Below are 18,320 nucleotides of genomic sequence, written 5' to 3'. Positions count from 1 at the left end.
CATAAACCCTAACCGTGTTAGGAACGCAAAATCAAGGAACATGACACCGGACGGGCCACTGTATTTCGCAAAAAAAAACAGAGGAGCCTCGGGGTTGGGAATGCAGAGGCGGAGCAACCAGAGGAGTAGTTGGCGTCGGCTCCGGCTCCGGGCTTCAGCATGAAGGACAAGGCGGAGTTCGTGGTCGCCCAAGCGACCGAGATGGCGAAGCAGCAGGCCATCCTAGAGTCTATCCGGAATGAGGCATGTATGGAGGCCAACTGGCAGGAACGAGTGGCGACTGACGCGCTCTTTCACGAGGTCGAAGCGGAGATGCATGCGGAGGCCGGCATGGAGGAGTCGCAGGAACCGGAGTTGCGGCTTCCATCCATGTAGCCGGGCACGGAGATAGTGAAAAACTCCGATCAAGATTGGGATAGTATAGGTTATTTGACCAGACACGTTCGCAAAGTCAGATTTGACTTACACGGTTGTCGATGCTCAAATCCCTAGAGACACAGTCCAGGCCACAAAAGCCTCTCTTCCTCTCCTTCCCCCTTCCATCTCTTAATCCACCACCCGTTTGATGAGACCACACCCGGCACAACGCTGGGGTCCTAACCTAGCGTCGTCGCCTGATCTCGGCCAGCGCTGCACGTGTTCTACCCAACGCCTACCTCGTCGTCCAGACGCCCAGCACCACACAGCGCAGCTGCCTACCACCGTCGTCCAAACCTTGCCCAACACCACCGCAGTGCAGCTGCCCACCTCGCTCAGTGTTGCTGGCTGGCTCCGGTTGCTGTTTCTGTCACGACCGGGATCAATGGCGGAGACACAGCCCAGGGAGCAGCTGCTACTGCTTTCGTGCATCCCCAACACCACTGGTTGCTGGGGCGGCAGCACGGGGTAGAAAGCGGTGGACACAATGGAGGTCAGAGGCAACCACCACAGCAAGACGTATCCGTTCCCCTACAAGCTTTCCAGATTTGAGGCTGGGACATTTCAAGGGTTCAGCCCCTACAATTTCAGGGGCCTGAATTTTCAAGGAGAATAACTCAGTGTTTACTCGTTACATAATAGAACAAGTGAAACTTATTTTAAAGCTCAAAATTCAACGCTTTTCACTCATTACCATCTCGAACTAGCAAATATTTAGGTTTGGCATCACAGCTATAATTTTGATTTTTCGAAGACATGATCCGAGCAACAACGAGCTCAAGCAAGCCGTCGCAAATTCAATACATGAACAAGAGGGCCAATATGCAAATTAAGATGGATCTTCAAGCAGTTTCGGCAACCGGGTACTCGTACACAACATCCTTGCCACAAAGCCTGCGGTACACTGCAGTGAAGGTATCCAATTTGTACTCTGTGTTGTTGCGTTCCTTTGGGTCCAAGAAGATCTGCAACAACACCAGTAAAATAAACAGGGCACCAACAAAAAATTGTTTGGATCAAAAGTGTCAATGTTGATCAATTCGGAAGAAATTACAAGGGTGAAATAGAGATGTAAAGTTCAGGCTAATCAAAAATTGTCTAGACAAGAATCAGCTATATCAATGCAGTCGTCAAATCTTACCTTGATGATCTTCGAGCCATCTAGGCGATATCTGACACGTTTCCCCACAATCTCAGCTGGGTACACAACATCCTCCAAAAGACCATCATGAACAGCGGTCAAAGTCCTGGTACGAGGGCGAACAACAGCAGAACCCTTCTTGGGTGGCCTCACAATCCGCCTTGTTGCAACAATAACAACATCCTACATCGAGTCATAGTCAACCACACATTTCAACAAGCACGGAACAAACGGGACAATGGCTAACATTTGCAGCGTAATTGGGGGGTTTTGGCATTTTGCTAGGCAAAGGACACAACTATGAAGAAATTTCTCGAACAGAGTATATTTGGCAATTAGAGGGAAGTGACATGAATACAATAATTACTCTGCAATAACGTTAGACAAACAACCAAATTCGACTTTAAACCAGTAACACTGAATAAAAGATGACAAACATTGTAAATGGCACCTGACAAAGAAGGAAATAAGAAATAACTGCCACAGCATTTGAGTAAATACAACTCTTCCAAACGGAAAACACATGCCCATAAGAGTACAGCATCCTAGTTGTAGACTAGGAAGCATACTGGTGAACATTCCACACACAGAGGTATCGCATTGTATTTGTAGCAGCAGAGTGTAGTGCAAAACATAACAGGATTCAGGAGGAGCATACAGGCATGCTCTCTGGTAAAGCAGTATACTGCTATAGCTGTAGGGGAATACCATCTTTGTCTACGAAATCTACAAATAAGCAATCATTCTGACTAGCAAACTTACTCCACTTACTCCTATGTGAAATACTGATTACTAGATCACACTATTCTCAAAGGAAAGGACTCTAACAAGGTTAATGGCAATTCACTAACCTTGCCGCTGAACTTCTTCTCGAGCTCCCTGACAAGCCTGACGTGGATCTTCCTGAAGTTCTTGCGGAGCCTGTACGGCACGTGGATGACCACGGCCTTCCTGTTCCCTGCAACATCCATCTGGCTGCAATACGAGGCAGCACAAGCCAGAAACCATCACACCTCGCTACCACTTGGACTGCTACTCAACAGAAACGAAAACCAAGGTTAAGACTGGCTGATGACTTACAAGGCGGCGTTGATGTAGAGGTCTTTAACGTCGCTCTTGAGCTCCTGGCTGCCATTCTCCAGGTCGAAGAATGCCTGCAAACACGAAACAACGGTGGTGAAACACGGAGCGCAGAGACCACGCGCAACAGCACTGACGTGAGACGAGAGGGCTTCCAGGCTACCTGCGCGACGGAGTCCTCGAACTCGGAGGGCTCGAGGCCCTTGTCCTTCTGGATCTTCTTCCTCGCCGTGTACATGGTGCTTTCGCCCTTTCTTCGCCTGAGGGAGGTCGAGGGGTGGCGGTAGGGTTTGGAGGCGGCCACGGAGGTAGGGTTTGGAGGCGGCCGCGAGTAGTGGGATACGATTTTATAGGTCTATAAGGGGATCCCAAAATGTTTGTGGGCTGGGCCATGCTCGGTACAGAATGCCTGTCGCACTGGCCCAATTTCGATTTTATAAAAAAGAATGGACTGTGTGTGTGCCCATGCGTTGCCGCATGATCCAAATATTATTACTTTTAACACAATATATAGGAGGACCATACGGGATAAATTATGATACAAAACAGATATAATTAAACAAGCAAAATAGGTACGTGCCCATGATTGATTTGCTTTATTGGATTATAACAAAGATAAGAGATTAATTGCTAATTATTTATTTTTCATGGGTGACGGGTCACGGGCAGGCTAATAACGATGTCAATGTCGCCAGATGAGGACGGACCAAGAGTAGCGGCAGGCACGTGAATGACCTTAGATGTCATCATGGAAGCTGCTGCCATTGAGCGAGTGGTAAAGGAAGCCAGTATGACCACTTGGGAGGATGTAGCTAACGCTTCATCGAGTACACACCCTTTACGGACGGTGGTCAAGCATATGGTGGTTGTTGATGTTGTGGCAACGACGTCACGCGTGGTCGAGGATGGAGGGAGCACAGTGGACACAACGAGCTTGGAAGAAGGCATGCTGACACCAGTGGGTGGCATGAAGTGGAGATCATCCTTGTAGGAATATAGGCATTGTATCGCATGCGGTCACGTAGGATGTTTACTTTCATACTTGCCTCCTCTTGATATCTTTCCTTGTACATAGAGATAGAGTCTTGGAGGTCAAGTATTTTTGTGTGTATATGTAATTGCCCTATGGATCAATACAATGCGCTGCATATTCCCAATTATTCAAACCTAAATGGTATCAGTTTTCTCTTTCCCGTGACCTCTTTCCGCTGCTCACGCCTGAACCACACCCCCACCTGACGCCCTAGCTGCTGTTGTCCTCATCAGCCGCCATAGCCATGGATCCCTTCAGTGACTTCTTCTCCAACCCCGGCTCCAATCCCTTCGCCTCCAACCCCTCCTCAACCACTCCACCCAATCTGGCTCCACCCCCAGCTCCAACCCTTTCGCTGAGTCCACTCAGCTAGCCGCCCCTAGCGCCACCGCCGTGCAACTCATCAACATCTGCACCATGTTCCCGTCACCCTTAGCTTTGATGAGTCCAACTTCTCGATCTGGCAAACTTTTTTCCACCTCACCTTCAGCAAGCTCGGTCTCGTCGATCATGTTGGTGGGTCGACCAATGCTCTAATGATGTTCGCTGATGTTGAGTGGACCCAGATCGATCAGTGCATCATCTCGTGGCTCTACACCACCGTCTCTCCTGACATCCTGCACATCATCATCAAGCCCTCCGACACCGCTGCCAACGCATGGACGGTCAGCTCCGAGCTCTTCCTCGACAACCATCTATAGCGCGCCATCTTCGCCAAGCGGGAGTCTCACAACATCGTTCAGGGTGACCTCTCTGTCACCGCCTTCTGCCGTCGTCTCAAGTGTCTCTCCGACACTCTTCAGGACGTCGGCTCGTCGGTCTCTAACCAAGACATGTTGTTGGCTCTTATCAACGAGCTGAACGACGACTTCAGCCATTGCATTGCGGCGCTCACCGTCAACCCCACCGGCGTCACCTTCGCGCGGGCCCGTGGTGTTCTTCTTCAGGAGGAGCGCCGCCTCTCCCTTGGCGATCACCATGCCCGGCTGGCGGCTCTCATCGCCGGTCAGCCCTGCCCGGCCACTGCTGCTCCGACTCCACCACGACCAGTCGCCCCACGGTGCCCCTGCTACGCCCTCTCCCAATGGCGGCTGCAACCGCGGCAAGAAGAAGAAGCAGGCCACTCCTCCTACCGTCCCTAGTGGCACGACGAATCCTCTTCCGGACGCACGCAACACCCCAGCATGGCCTCTCGGGGGCTACCCCCTGTCGGGCATGTTCGCAGCCTGCCCCCCGAACTGGCGTGCGCCTGGTGCCGGCCGGCTCGGGCCTTGACCCGGCGCCTCTTTGCCGCATGCGTATGCGGCCCAGCTAGGGGAGGTGGGCCCGCACTACTACCCCTCTTGTCCCGTCTACCCTGGCTATGCGTCGGTCTCGCCTCTTCATCAACCTTCGGCTTGGGACCAAACGCAACTACATGCCGCCCTCAACAATCTCTGCATCAATGGTGGCGGCAGCGGGGGCTGACTGGTTCCTTGACACCGGTGCTACCTTGCATATGGCGAACCATCCCGGTATCCTTTCTCACTCTCAACCATATTCTACTTACACCCGTGTCATCATCGGTAATGGGGATTCTCTCCCGATCACCCACACCGGTGACGTTTCTTTTCCCACATCTTCTTTTCCTATTTATCTTCGTAATGTTGTCATTACTCCTAATATCATCAAAATTTTGATTTTTGTTCGTCGCCTTACTCGTGAAAATCCCATTACTGTTGAGTTTGACATGTTTGGTTTTTCTGTCAAGGACCTTCACACACGACGAGTGATTATGCGATGTGACAGCCCCGATGAACTTTATCCACTTGCATCCGGGCCTCAAGCTCTCCTTGCCGAGACCTCCGATCTTTGGCACCAACGGCTTGGACACCCGGGACACACTGCTCTTTCCAAAACATTATCGTCTTTTGAGTTTTCCTGTAATAAAGCTATGTCTACAACATGTCATGCTTGTAGGTTGGGCAAGCACGTTAGGTTACCTTTCAAACAATCAGATTCCCAGGCTAGTTTCTCTTTTGCTCTTATACATTGCGATGTATGGACATCTCCAATAAAAAGTGTCTCCGGTTTTCTCTATTATCTTGTCATTCTTGATGATTTTTCCCACTATACTTGGACTTTTCCATTACGTCGCAAATCTGAAGTTTTTCCGCCTCTCTCTCATTTTCATGCGTTTGTTGCTACGCAATTTCAATGCAATATTCTGAGTTTTCAAACGGATAATGGCAAGGAATTTGATAATAATGCGTCTCGTGATTTCTTTGCTTCTCACGACATTCACTTTCGGCTTTCTTGTCCATACACCCTCAACAAAATGGCCGCACCGAACGCATTCTTCGGACTTTGAATGATAGTGTTTGTACTATGTTATTTCATGCTCATCTTCCTCCTCGATTTTGGGCTTAAGCTCTTAACACTGCCACGTACCTACTCAATCTTTGTCCTTATCGTCCTCGCCACCATCAAACACCACATGAGCTTCTTTTTGGTTTTCCTCCTGAGTATCAACACCTTCGTGTTCTCGGTTGTCTGTGTTATCCTAACACATCTGCCACCGCTCAACATAGGCTTGCACCTTGATCTGTTGCTTGTGTTTTCTTTGGCTACCCTCCCGCCTCCCGTCGCATACTAACATCACGCCATGTCATCTTCGACGAGCGTGTTGTTCCTTTCAAGGAACAGGAGGAATCGTCTACATCACCGTCCGACCAGGCGCTCCTTCCGATTGAGAGCATGGTGCTCCCGTACATGGCCGCTGGCCCCCTTGGACCTCGGCCAGCCTCAGCCACTCCAGGCCAGGTCTCATTGGCCGGCCGCCACGCTATGGTCGCGCCGTCACCACCTCGGGCGCCATCGCCGCCTCGGGCCCCGTCTTCGACGACACCTCGGGCGTCCTCTACTTCACCTCCTCGAGCGCCGTCTTCGACGATCCTCGGGCGCCCTCTACTTCACCTCCTCGGGCGCCCCCAACGTCGTCACCGTTCGCTGCCATGTATGTGGCTCCCTCGTCAGCATCGCCACGTTTGGCTACCACGGCCGCAGGTTCGGTAGCCCCTGCGGCCCATTTGGTTGCCACGGCTGGTGTTTCTTCGCCCACTTCAGCTGCCACGGCAGCGCCGGATGTTGATGTGGCCACCTCTGACGACGATCTCAGTGCCTCGACATCTTCACTGGCGCCCGCATCATGTGTTACTCATGGTGCTCTGTGGTTGCGACCCTCTATCGTGCCTGTGCACACCATGGCCACTCGTGCACGGCAGGGCATCGTTCAGCCTTCGCGACGCTACGACGACTATGAGCAGGCCCATGTGGCCTCTATTGCATAGTCACCGCTGCCTGTGTCGGCTTGCGCAGCTCTTCGAGATCCTTCCTGGGGTGTCGCGATGAAGGAGGAATTCGATGCTCTACATGCCAACCGCACTTGGACCCTTGTACCTCGCCCTCGTGGTACCAACATCGTCACCGGCAAGTGGGTTTTCCGTCAGAAGCTCAAATCCGATGGTTCTCTTGATCGCTACAAGGCCCGTTGGGTTGTCCGGGGATTCACTCAGCGCGCCGGTGTTGACTTTGGAGAGACATTCAGCCCTATGGTGAAGCCTGCTACCGTCCGCACTGTACTCCATCTTGCCACCTCTCATCATTGGCCAGTCCATCAGTTAGATGTCTCCAATGCTTTTCTTCATGGTGAGCTACATAACGAGTTTATTGTGCTCAACCTACAGGTTTTGTCGACACGGATCACCCGGAGCATGTGTGCTTATTGTCTAAGTCTCTCTATGGACTTAAACAGGCTCCCAGTGCCTGGTATACCCGCATTGGAGATTTTCTTTGCCGGCTTGGTTTCTCCACGACACTCTCTGACACTTCCCTATTTGTCCTTCATCGCGGTTTGGACATGGCTTACTTGCTCCTATATGTTGATGACATTGTGCTCACGGCATCCTCACCGGTGTTCCTTTAGTTGATCATCACCCCTCTCAGTGCCGAGTTCAAGATGAAGGATCTTGGACCGCTCCATTTTTTTCTCGGTGTAACCGTCCAGCGCACAGCTTCGGGATTCTTTCTCTCGCAAGAACGGTATGCCGAGGAGCTTGTTGATCGAGCTTCCATGTCTAATTGCAAACCTGCTTCGACACCTGTTGACACGAAATCCAAGGTCTCAGCCACCTCCGGTGCTCCCGTGTTTGATGCCACCTTCTACCGCAGCATTGTTGGTGCCCTTTAGTATCTTACATTGACTCGCCCGGACATTGCCTATGTGGTTCAGCAGGTTTTCTTACACATGCATGCTCCACAAGATACTCATTGGGGGATGGTTAAGCGACTACTTCGCTACATCCGTGGCACCACTTCTCACAGGCTTCATCTTACTAGCAATTCCTCCATCGACATTGCTGCTTACTCTGACGCTGACTGGGCTGGTTGTCCTGATACACGCCGCTCCACCTCCGGGTTTTGCGTCTATCTTGGTGACTCCCTTGTGTCATGGTCGTCCAAGCAACAACCCACTGTTTCTCGTTCAAGTGCCGAGGCCGAATATCGAGTTGTCGCCAATGCTGTTGCTGAATGTTGTTGGCTACGTCAACTCCTTGGAGAACTCCATTGCGTCATTGAGAAGGCCACGATGGTCTTTTGTGATAACATCTCCGTTGTTTATCTCTCAGCTAACCCTGTTCATCATCGTCACACCAAGCACATCGAGTTGCACATTCATTTTGTCCATGAGAAGGTGGCCTTGGGACAGTTTCGTGTTGTTCATGTCCCAACTGATCATCAACTGGCCGACATCATGACCAAGGTCCCACTACTTCATTCGAAGCCTTTCGCAAGAGTCTTGGAATTCACTCTGACGATGCTTCGACTGCGAGGGGGTGTAGGAGTATAGGCATTGTATCACATGCGATCACGTAGGATGTTTACTTCCATACTTGCCTCCTCTTGATATCTTTCCTTGTACATAGAGATAGAGTCTTGGAGGTCAAGTATTCTTGTGTATATATGTAATTGCCCTATGGATCAATACAATGCGCTGCATATTCCCAATTATTCAATCCTACACTTGCGGACCAAGAGAGTGGTCGTGTTTTGAGCAAGCACAGAGTCGACGTCGCCTGATGCAGGAGGGGTAAAGGTCGTGGTCGGCGTAGAGATGTTCGTTGTCGTCGCCACAAACACAGAGGTTGCGATCCAACAGTTGGTGGAGGCGATGTTGCACATAGACGTGCTCGCCAGAGATGAGGGCAATGCTGCTAGCGAGGGGGTGTGCGCACGAGAGTGCCGGTATGACCGTATGAGGTAGAGTTCTTGAAAAAGAAATTGATGTGGTCTCCTTTATGGTTACCAGCGCCATGTACACAGCCCACTCTCGGTGTTAATTACTGGATTCGTCAATGCAAACTCCTGCATCGCTTTCATCGACTGAGTCTCATCCTCCATGGCGATGATATAAGATGTTGGGAGGATAATTTGAGTGTGGGTTTGAGGGTGCCTGGTGACATTTGCGAAGAATCTATTGCTCTGGCACCAAATGTTAGAATCCAGCTATTAATAGATTCAGTTACAACTGAGCTAGAGATAGAGTGGAAGCTCGTCAATGAAGATTTGACAAGACCAGTGGAAGAAGAGTACAAGCACACGCACACAAGCCTCGGCTATAGTCGTCGTTCCATTCCAATTCCTCCTATTAGTAGATTTTCGTAGACAATCCTATTAGTTTTTTTTCTTTTTGAGGGGAGGCAATCCTATTAGTAGTTTTTTTAGAAAATCCTATGTTTTTGAATTAAAACGAAACTTTATTCATTAGAGATAACCATTACATCATTTGTGAGGATCAGTACAATTTCATTTAGGGGCTTCTTAAACCAGTCTGAAGTCAAAGAAAACCTAGCTAATCTAGCAAGTTCATGAGCTACTTTATTTTCCTCTCTATTACAGTGTTCGAAACTAGTCATGACAAAACCACAGGCATAGTGAAAGCAGTCCTCAAAAATTGCCGTCGCCGCACCCGCTCATTGTCCTCCGTCCTGCATGGTCTCAATCACCTCCAGATTGTCTGAATTGATGATTATGCGATTACAACCCGCCCTTTGCGGCAGTGTTAGGCCAAATTTGAGTGCTAGAGCTTCAGCCATCAGAACATCCGCACAATAGTCAATTTTTCCATTTCCTCCTGCAATAAACCTACCTTCGTCTCTCAAGACTGCCCCCACCGTACCCTTCAGCATGTCATGATCAAAGGATGAAAGGAGGCATCAACATTAAGTTTCACAAAACCCCTAGGAGGATAGTACCAGCCCCCCTTTTTCATGGACGCATTTGGAGATGACGCATTTACAAAGTTGGATGTGAGTGCTATGATCGCCATTGATACCTGATTTGCATTATGAGTTAATTCTTTGTGCACTAATTTTCGTCTTTCCCACCATAGGTACCAAGCTGAAATAGCTATCATTTCTCGTACATTTTGATACCTCATAATACTCAAATCTTGGTCCGGAAGAAGTAAAAGATATTTCAATATCACCTCTCCAGCATGATCAACCTTACAAGCTTTATCAATAATCTCATCTATCCCTAGTTTCTTCCAAACCTCCTTTGCTTTACTACAGAGGAAAAACATGTGTTTTGTATCTTCTAAACCTTGAGAGCAATTAGGGCAATAGGGCGAGACCTTCATGTGTCTGTTAGCGAGTATTAACCAACATGGGAGAGTGCCATGTAATGTACGTCATATGAATTTTTTACTTTTGCCGGACAAGATAACTTCCATATTTGACACCATATAGGGTTAGGTGTGATTCGCCCCATCCCATTAGAATATTTTAGTTTGCTACCATACTGATAGTTTCACTCCACAGAGTAAGCAGACCAAACCAAGAATATACCACTTTTCATATCATGTTGCGAAAGTGGGATTCAAAGAATTCGTTGTGCATCAATCGGACACATAGTTTGTCTAATCAGGTCCTCATCCCAATTATTGGAGGCAGGGTCAATCAGGTCACCCACTTTTGATAATAATTGTCTCCTCCTAGGGGTCACAATATTTCTAGTGGCACAGTTTAGAAAATCCTATTAGTAGTGTGTTGCTCCCTTCTTCATGTTAGCATCCCAAGCCCATCTGTTGGGTCCTTCCATCCAGCCCGGCCCACTATGAGGACGTAGGTCGCTAACAAAGATGACTTCTTGCCAAGCACCAACAGATACATGTGACTATAAGGGATGAATGTGCAAAAGTAGCAAGAGGGCATATATCAATTTAGTTCGATGAACTGCCATTTCTAAAAAAAAAAAATAGTTTCAGTGAGTGAAATTAGACTAAGTGGTCAGGTTGGTAAGCTACCGACAGAAAAATGCAAATGATGAGTGCAATTAGAACATGGCGAGGAGAAATAACACCCGTGAACTATATATGAATTACTCCCTCCGTTCCTAAATATAAGTCTTTGTAGAGATTCCACTATGAACCACATACGGATGTACGTAGATGCATTTTAGAGTGTAGATTCACTCATTTTGCTCCGTATGTAGTCTATAGTGAAATCTCTACAAAGACTTATATTTAGGAACGGAGGGAGTACTATGCAACATGTATTGCTATTATGGAAGTAGCTACGGGCAACATTGCATTTTTGACATTGTTGCACTTTTATTCCTGCTGAAATTAATCGGCATCTGCGTTTGCAAACTAAAAGAATATCATGATCTCCTGCCATGTTGTGCATAAGACTCCTATAGTTTCCCAGCGTCGTCGTGAAAAGTGAAAAATACTGGAGAAATAACACAGCGATGTTTTAAAATGGCTCGATCAAAGCAACACCTGCAGCAGTTCAGAAGGCGCGGCAACAGGAATAAGAAAATAGTAGACAGCTTCAACAATTTCCCGTCTGGTATAAGATAACAGATGAATCAGCATATAAAAGCAGTCTGCTATAACTCTTATGTAACTATAATCACTACCTCCACCTTCCCATCCACAACCACCCTGAAAGGCCCAAAAAGGGGGAAATGGAAAATAATACAGGCAGGGTAAAACCCTTGAATCGGCAGCAAGGCAGTACCAGAAACAAACTGCAAGTTGGAAGTTTCAACTGTACTACTGAGCCTCATCATCGGCAAAGTTTTCAGAAAGACCGCGCTGTGACAACCGGTAGTAGAGAATTCCCATCGTTGCTATACATGCCCTACATTAACAGCACATTAATGCAGGTTAATTAAATCAAGAATAATAAAATCTTTGCATCCAACACAAACTAAAAGGCAAAATTAAAATAAGGAAATGAAACACATCTTAAAGTTTTTCGTTAGACAGACTATTAGCTTTACAGGACTCACATCTAAGACATACAGAACTGCTTGCTATGTCACTAATCAAGCTAACAGAATGAAGGAACAGACATATCTATTTATTTATACACATAAAATCAATAATATAGAAATGGATATCATACTAGACGAACACTCTGATAATAAATGGTGCGACATCTCTAAAGAAAAAGAAAAAATAATTTGCACAGCTAGCAACCTTGCTGATTGTACAGAACTCAAATTAAAAACATAACACTGCGAGTACCAATTTCTGGTTGTTTCCCTCAAATTTGCTAGAAATATGGGTAGGAGGCCACTCAAACAGACACCCAGATGAATCAAAGGGGAAAACTAACAGTGCTGGCCATCTTATATATTCAAACCACAAAATAATCATTTACTTCTGAATATATTACATATTCGATAATACAGTAATAAAACTTCAGCCATGTAATATCCGTTTTGAACATTACTTAACGAAATTAAGATACATTCCAGGAGAATATTAGTCACAGGCTAGAACAATTGCATGGCAGAAACCTTACATGATTGCCATTGCAAGTAAGATCTTTGTGGGATCGATTCGTGATGTCCTCTGATGTCGTGACCGGCCTTCTGGAGCATCATTTTCCTTTTTAGGGGGTGCTGTAACTGGTAATGTTGGCAGTGCACTAGACCAAAAAGGTAGCAGCATCCTTAAAAATTTGTGACGATATGTACCTGTAAACTGAAGCTTCATAAGAAACAAGCACAACCATCTTTTGAAATAAATGTTCCACCTAGAATTGACTAGTTATATATGAACCAATCTAAATAGTCTTGCGCATTTCCAGCATATATATACATGTACATTTCATGTTAGATGTATCACAGCCCTGGGAATATAGGTGTATTGCAAGAGAAGGGTGGTAGAAGACGAGGTTAACACATCAAACTGAGATACAATAAGATAGTAATTATCTTGTGAGTGATTGGAAACATGACTAGTGTTTGGCAACTAATTTGAGACAGAAATGTCACCTCGAATATTGAAAAAAAATCATATGACAAAAGCTCGGTAACTCAAGAAAAGAAGGACCTGACATAAAGACGGAAGTAGAAAATAGATTTTTGATAATGGCATTCTTACCCCTTTTAGTGTACTTTTTGCGGTTTGCATCTTCATCATCAGCATAATAAGACATCTCTGAATTTTGTCTCTCAACATAGTTAGCACCTTTTCTTGTCGTGGCACTAGGCTACATAATGAAGGAATAGGATCACTAACTCTGCTTAAGGTGAACAGAAAACAAACAGACACTAACTATATACACGAGGATATGTCATGACTTACCCCGTGCGGGCTTGGACTTCTGATGAAATTGGGCTCCTGCTCTGGGAACTTTGTTGCTATGGTACTAGGACCATCTATTTCAACTATTTCTGGTTCCACGTGACTAAGAGTCCCAGAAGAGTACATCCCAGCAGGATATGTATCCCCCTGGGAGAGTACCGCTGATGATAAAGTTGCATCTTTCGAAGAGTTAAGCATGTTTGCATCAGTAGATTCACCAGAATATGATAGACGCTTAAGGGGGTCTGAAGCAAATGCAGGGGGTGTGCGGGCATCAGCTTTAGGCATTGTCACAAAATGATTCCCAAATACATTCTTCTCCAGACCAGTCTGCGACATGTTACAAAGTGCAAGCTTTGTCAAACAGTGCAGTAAATATACTTAGCTGTAAGAGTCGTAGTTAATAGGTAAATGTGTAATAGTGCACCAAAGAAGAATTTATTCGCACAAATAAAAACAAAGGGAAAATTTCAAGGAAAATTAGTGGTTTTGATCTTGCAAGAAGGAACTGATTTGAAGGACTAACCTGGACTACTGCTTCCTTCAGTTTAGCATGGAGGCGGGAGCCTGTATCTTTAATACTCGAAGGAGGCCATATCTGTCAGGAAATAACTATGTCACATGTTAAGGTTAAAAGAACTGTTGGAGCCTCAAAGTAATAGCATATCAAGCCAGAGATTAGCTTACAGGAATTGAACATGAGGGGCAGACAAATCCTGCTGGTGCTGTTTGTGCCGGAAAACTTTGGACATGTGATATCAAGCATTTTGTGTGCATCACATCTAAAAGATGTCAAGAAGACAAAATATATCGTGTTATATTTAGTGAAGGTGGCTCCAAGAGACGAATGGATTCATATATTCTACTTGAAGCAATACATACGGAGGCAACCCAATCGTGTAGTTTCTTCGCTTGCAGCTTCTAGAACTAAATTACACAAAGAGCAGTGTTGTGGCCAGTCATAATCAGAATTAACAACCCATTCAGCATAGTTTTTCACCTACAGAAAGTAAAAAAGAGGATATTAGTTTTGTAAAATTAATGTTACACGATTACTTTTAACAGAATTGTAAGAATATAAAGCATTTTTTTACGTTTGGTTATGAAAGTAGCTGATATGAAGCCCATAGCAACATTATATACTTACATGTGATTATTAAATTTCTCTTCACGCAAAATAAACAGAACAGGAAAATGATATGATCATAGCATGCACATATATGGTGTCACAAAATTTTACAGCATAGATGCAGCAATAGGACTAAGCAACAATACTGAATTCCAAATGTTTCAGTAAGAAAGTGGAGGTGGAAACTGTAGGGCTGTAAATCTGTTATATAGGGCCAAACTAGAGAGGAAAAAAAAGATGGATCTAACTTATAGTCAGGTCTCTCCCAATGCCCTACGTAGGCTCTCTTAGCATGACACATCAGATTTTTGTCTATGTAATTCATAATTAATGACGAGATGATGGAACCATCACTTATCTAAGAAACCATCTCTACACGGAATCCAACACATATATCATTCTTATAGTATCATCCAATAAAAGTCAAGTATCTTAATAAAAGTGGGGGCTACTCCAATATTAAGCATATGTAAGATACAATACATTGGGGTAGTTGTCTCTAAAAATCTACCATCTCCTAAGAGAGCGCACTAAGAGCCAATGCATTGTAAAAAATATGATACTCTAGCAGCAACACCAGGCATAAAAATGTTGTCTCAGCAGCTATTTGTTAAACAGTACTCACATGTGATCCAATCTTCTATCACACTGTAAACAAGTATATTTCACATTACAAACCTATATTACTAGCACATTTCAAAGCATATGCGAGACCATATATTTGAAAGGGCACTCATGTCCAGCAAGCTTAATGCCAATATACAACAGCTAACATGAGAGACAAACTTGTGATACACTATAGACACTAAACAGGATGGAGCACATTGAGCAAGCACATATTAACCGCTATGCCTTTTTCTGAGCTAATTGGGAAGAGGGGATCAAGTCGGAAAGCTCACCACGCATAATTGATGTTCTGGGAAGCAGATGCACTCGCCGCAGACCGGAACCTGGTGGACGAAGCAATAAACCCTCGTCGCCTGAAAATCCAAAGCAAGCACACACGCCCTGTCAACACAAAATTCAGGCAGCACTGACAAATCTCAACACGCCAGCAGTAAATCCAAGAACCCCAGACTAAAATTTCGAATCCGCGCTCGCAGTGCCCTCTCAGATCCAGACCACGCGAACGCCAAATCCGCCACCGCGTACTTCCCCTGCCCAGATCCAAAATCCCCCCTCACATGTCGACGCGCAACAGAAAGAACACGCAGGACACCGCAGGGGCATCGTCGAATAGGTGGAGAAATGATCAAGAAGTAACCTTGCGGCATTTGCAGACGACCATCGCCGAGGAACCGGAGAAAAGAACCGGGAGTCGGTACGGGGAGCAAGGGGAGAAGCACGGCAGATCTCGCAGAGATGGAACGGAGTTTCGTGGGGTTGCCTTAGAAATGTTAACCGGTAGTAATCGCGTAACCAAAGCTTTTGGGTCTTTAAAAAAGGAGACACAATTTTTGGGCTGAGTCGTGAGATTCTCCGGGTAAGAGTTTTTTTTTTACCGGTAGGAGTTTTTTTATGCTTGAGCGCACTTTATTAAAACTAGTGGAATGCCCGTGCGTTCCTACGAGTTATATTTTTTCTCATACATCCCGACGTGTTTCGGTATCAGTCGGGCGCCCGGTGTGCTCCCAAAAAATCCAACTGTCTGAACAGTCCGGATTTCCTAAAATTCAGCCCATATGTAAGGGGGGAAATGCGTATGTCCGGACTATCGCCATGCTATCTCCAACACGTGGCCCAAAAAAACCTACCTCATGACACACTCTTTCTTTTTCCAGTCGGATCCTTCCAATCCCGCTCAGTTTTCCGCTATAGGAGGACATTTATCGCTGGAGCCCTCTCCTGATGACGCCCACCTCATTTTCGCCATGACGCCCTCTCTCCTTCACACAGTACTTCCCCATGGAATGCCTCGTGAAACCACCTGGGCTATGAAGATAGATCTGAATGCCGTGCATTACCACGAAGCAAAAAAATGATGTTTGTTGTTGGTCATGCAATTGATACGCCATCGTGTTGTTATTAACTATTGAAGCAACCAACCAATGCATTTACACTTCTATCCTAACCAAAAAAATGTACTACTTTATCAAAAAAATATGAACCGCTCGCTCATTCAATTTGTTGCAAAGCCATCTCTAATGAAATGCAATTTGCCATATTTTTAAAAATAAGGAAAATATTTCACTCAGACAGCCATAACTAAACAGACCAACCACATCCCTCATCTCGCTCACTCTCATCTCTCACTCTTCTCACAAATCCATTAACTGATGATCTAAGTGAGCTAGTGATAGTCTCGTCGTGGTAGGCTAGCAACAAGGGACAAGGGCAGTAACCGCTCTAATATCTTAGTGTTATTACCTCTTCTATACTGGACCCACACTCCATCTCAGGCTCTACCATGACGGCAATGCGCTCATGTGTTGCCATGGAAAAAGAAAACTATGAATAGAAATGTTCGTTCAAAGCATGAAAAAATTGTGAAGAGAAGCCTCAACTAAAATTATCTCTAACAAAAATGTATCATAAGTCAACTCATAGGCAACAAACATGATTCAGAAAAATACCATCAACAATTAGTCCCTCATTCATTGTTCTCGGAGTCGGTTGGGTATTGCCTAGGCAAGAGAGGGCACATCGGTGGCCTGAGAAGCACTCCTCTAAGGCGGAGGTAGAGGCGAGTCTCTCGATGTCGTGGGCCTAGATTACAGCACCCTCCTCACGGGCGTATCTAGCAAACAAACTAACAACTGACTAAAGCTATCTAAGTCACCAAACATTGTTCTCTGCAAACCTTTTTGTTGAATATAAGAATAATGCAATTTTGAATTATAAAAAACAAGGCAACAAACATCTTTAATGGAAGGCTAATATTTATTTCTTAACTGCAATAATAAAACTACACTAAAAATATAAATACTTCTTCTGAATACAAATATTAAAGGAATGATAAATCACAGAACGCGAGTATATGCCGACATTCGTGCTATGTAGTTAGACTGCCTATACATAGAGCAGATCCATGACTTGAAACATCATTTCATTATAAGTTTGAAGACAAATGAGGTCTGGTCATAGACTAAAATATGTGCACATGAGCTATCAAAGGCCATGCTAAAAAGCATATTAGCAATGATAATTTTAGTGAAATCTTCACATGAAGTAAGAGCATGTTTGAACTTGATCAATCTAAATGTGAATTCCTTATAATGACCTCAACACCCCTCAAGTATCTATGGATGCAAACATATATAAGTTTGTGATATGGTGTAGCACTAATGCTACATAAACAGCAGGAATAAATAAAAGGTTTGTATAAGCACATGTTAAATCAAAGCAAGTCTCCAAGACTCTTTGCTCACTCAATCTGTGCTAATACGACTGCTAAGTGCAGGAGAAAGTCTGAAATACACAAATTGCAAAAACTACAAAAATACACAAACAATAACAACCAACTATAAATGGGTATTGATCCCTCAAGAATCAAGCCCACCAAAACCACCTTTAAAGGTGTCATACCAGGGGTAGAGGCCTGCTGTACGGGCTCAATATCACTGGAAGTGGTCTTCCGATCCCCAGATAATTTCTGAAGCGGAGAATTAATCTTCGATATCGTCCCCTTCAGCAGTGGTTATCACGCCCAGCTCGGACGAACCGCATTTGCTCGTTTCAATGCGGTGCCGCACTATGCCTACCTTAAGCTCAAGATGCCCGGACCTCGCGGTGTTATAACAGTCAATGGAAACACGGAGCGCTCCCTCCGTACGGAGGAGCACACCGCGGCCCTCGCAGCAGAGTACAGAGTAGCCTTATTAGGCAAAACCTCAATTCGGCAATAAAGCCCCCGGACACCGTCAAGCGAGTCCGAGCT

At 45.6% G+C, this 18,320-nt stretch overlaps 2 protein-coding genes across 2 annotated transcripts; both read right to left on the bottom strand.

The window, feature by feature from the left end:
- Positions 1 to 988: 988 nt before the first annotated feature.
- Positions 989 to 2,924, bottom strand: LOC119329723 (40S ribosomal protein S7). The gene is made up of 5 exons (XM_037602800.1): positions 2,802 to 2,924; positions 2,639 to 2,712; positions 2,410 to 2,533; positions 1,559 to 1,741; positions 989 to 1,382 (listed from the first exon to the last, which is right to left on the bottom strand). Exons 1-5 carry the CDS (start codon positions 2,874 to 2,876, stop codon positions 1,260 to 1,262), a joined length of 579 nt encoding a protein of 192 aa, XP_037458697.1. The 5' UTR covers positions 2,877 to 2,924; the 3' UTR covers positions 989 to 1,259.
- An 8,597-nt stretch (positions 2,925 to 11,521) lies between these two features.
- Positions 11,522 to 15,859, bottom strand: LOC119329714 (zinc finger protein-like 1 homolog). Its single transcript, XM_037602791.1, has 9 exons — positions 15,708 to 15,859; positions 15,343 to 15,423; positions 14,197 to 14,314; positions 14,002 to 14,096; positions 13,841 to 13,912; positions 13,315 to 13,644; positions 13,111 to 13,219; positions 12,527 to 12,701; positions 11,522 to 11,857 (listed from the first exon to the last, which is right to left on the bottom strand). The coding sequence occupies exons 1-9, from the start codon at positions 15,729 to 15,731 to the stop codon at positions 11,770 to 11,772; spliced, it is 1,092 nt and encodes a 363-aa protein (XP_037458688.1). The 5' UTR covers positions 15,732 to 15,859; the 3' UTR covers positions 11,522 to 11,769.
- Positions 15,860 to 18,320: the final 2,461 nt, after the last annotated feature.

This window comes from Triticum dicoccoides, chromosome 1B (genome assembly GCF_002162155.2).
Source record: "Triticum dicoccoides isolate Atlit2015 ecotype Zavitan chromosome 1B, WEW_v2.0, whole genome shotgun sequence".
Lineage (NCBI taxonomy): Eukaryota > Viridiplantae > Streptophyta > Magnoliopsida > Poales > Poaceae > Triticum > Triticum dicoccoides.
The sequence above is the reverse complement of the archived record's forward strand: the minus strand, read 5'-3'. Positions and strand labels throughout refer to the sequence as shown.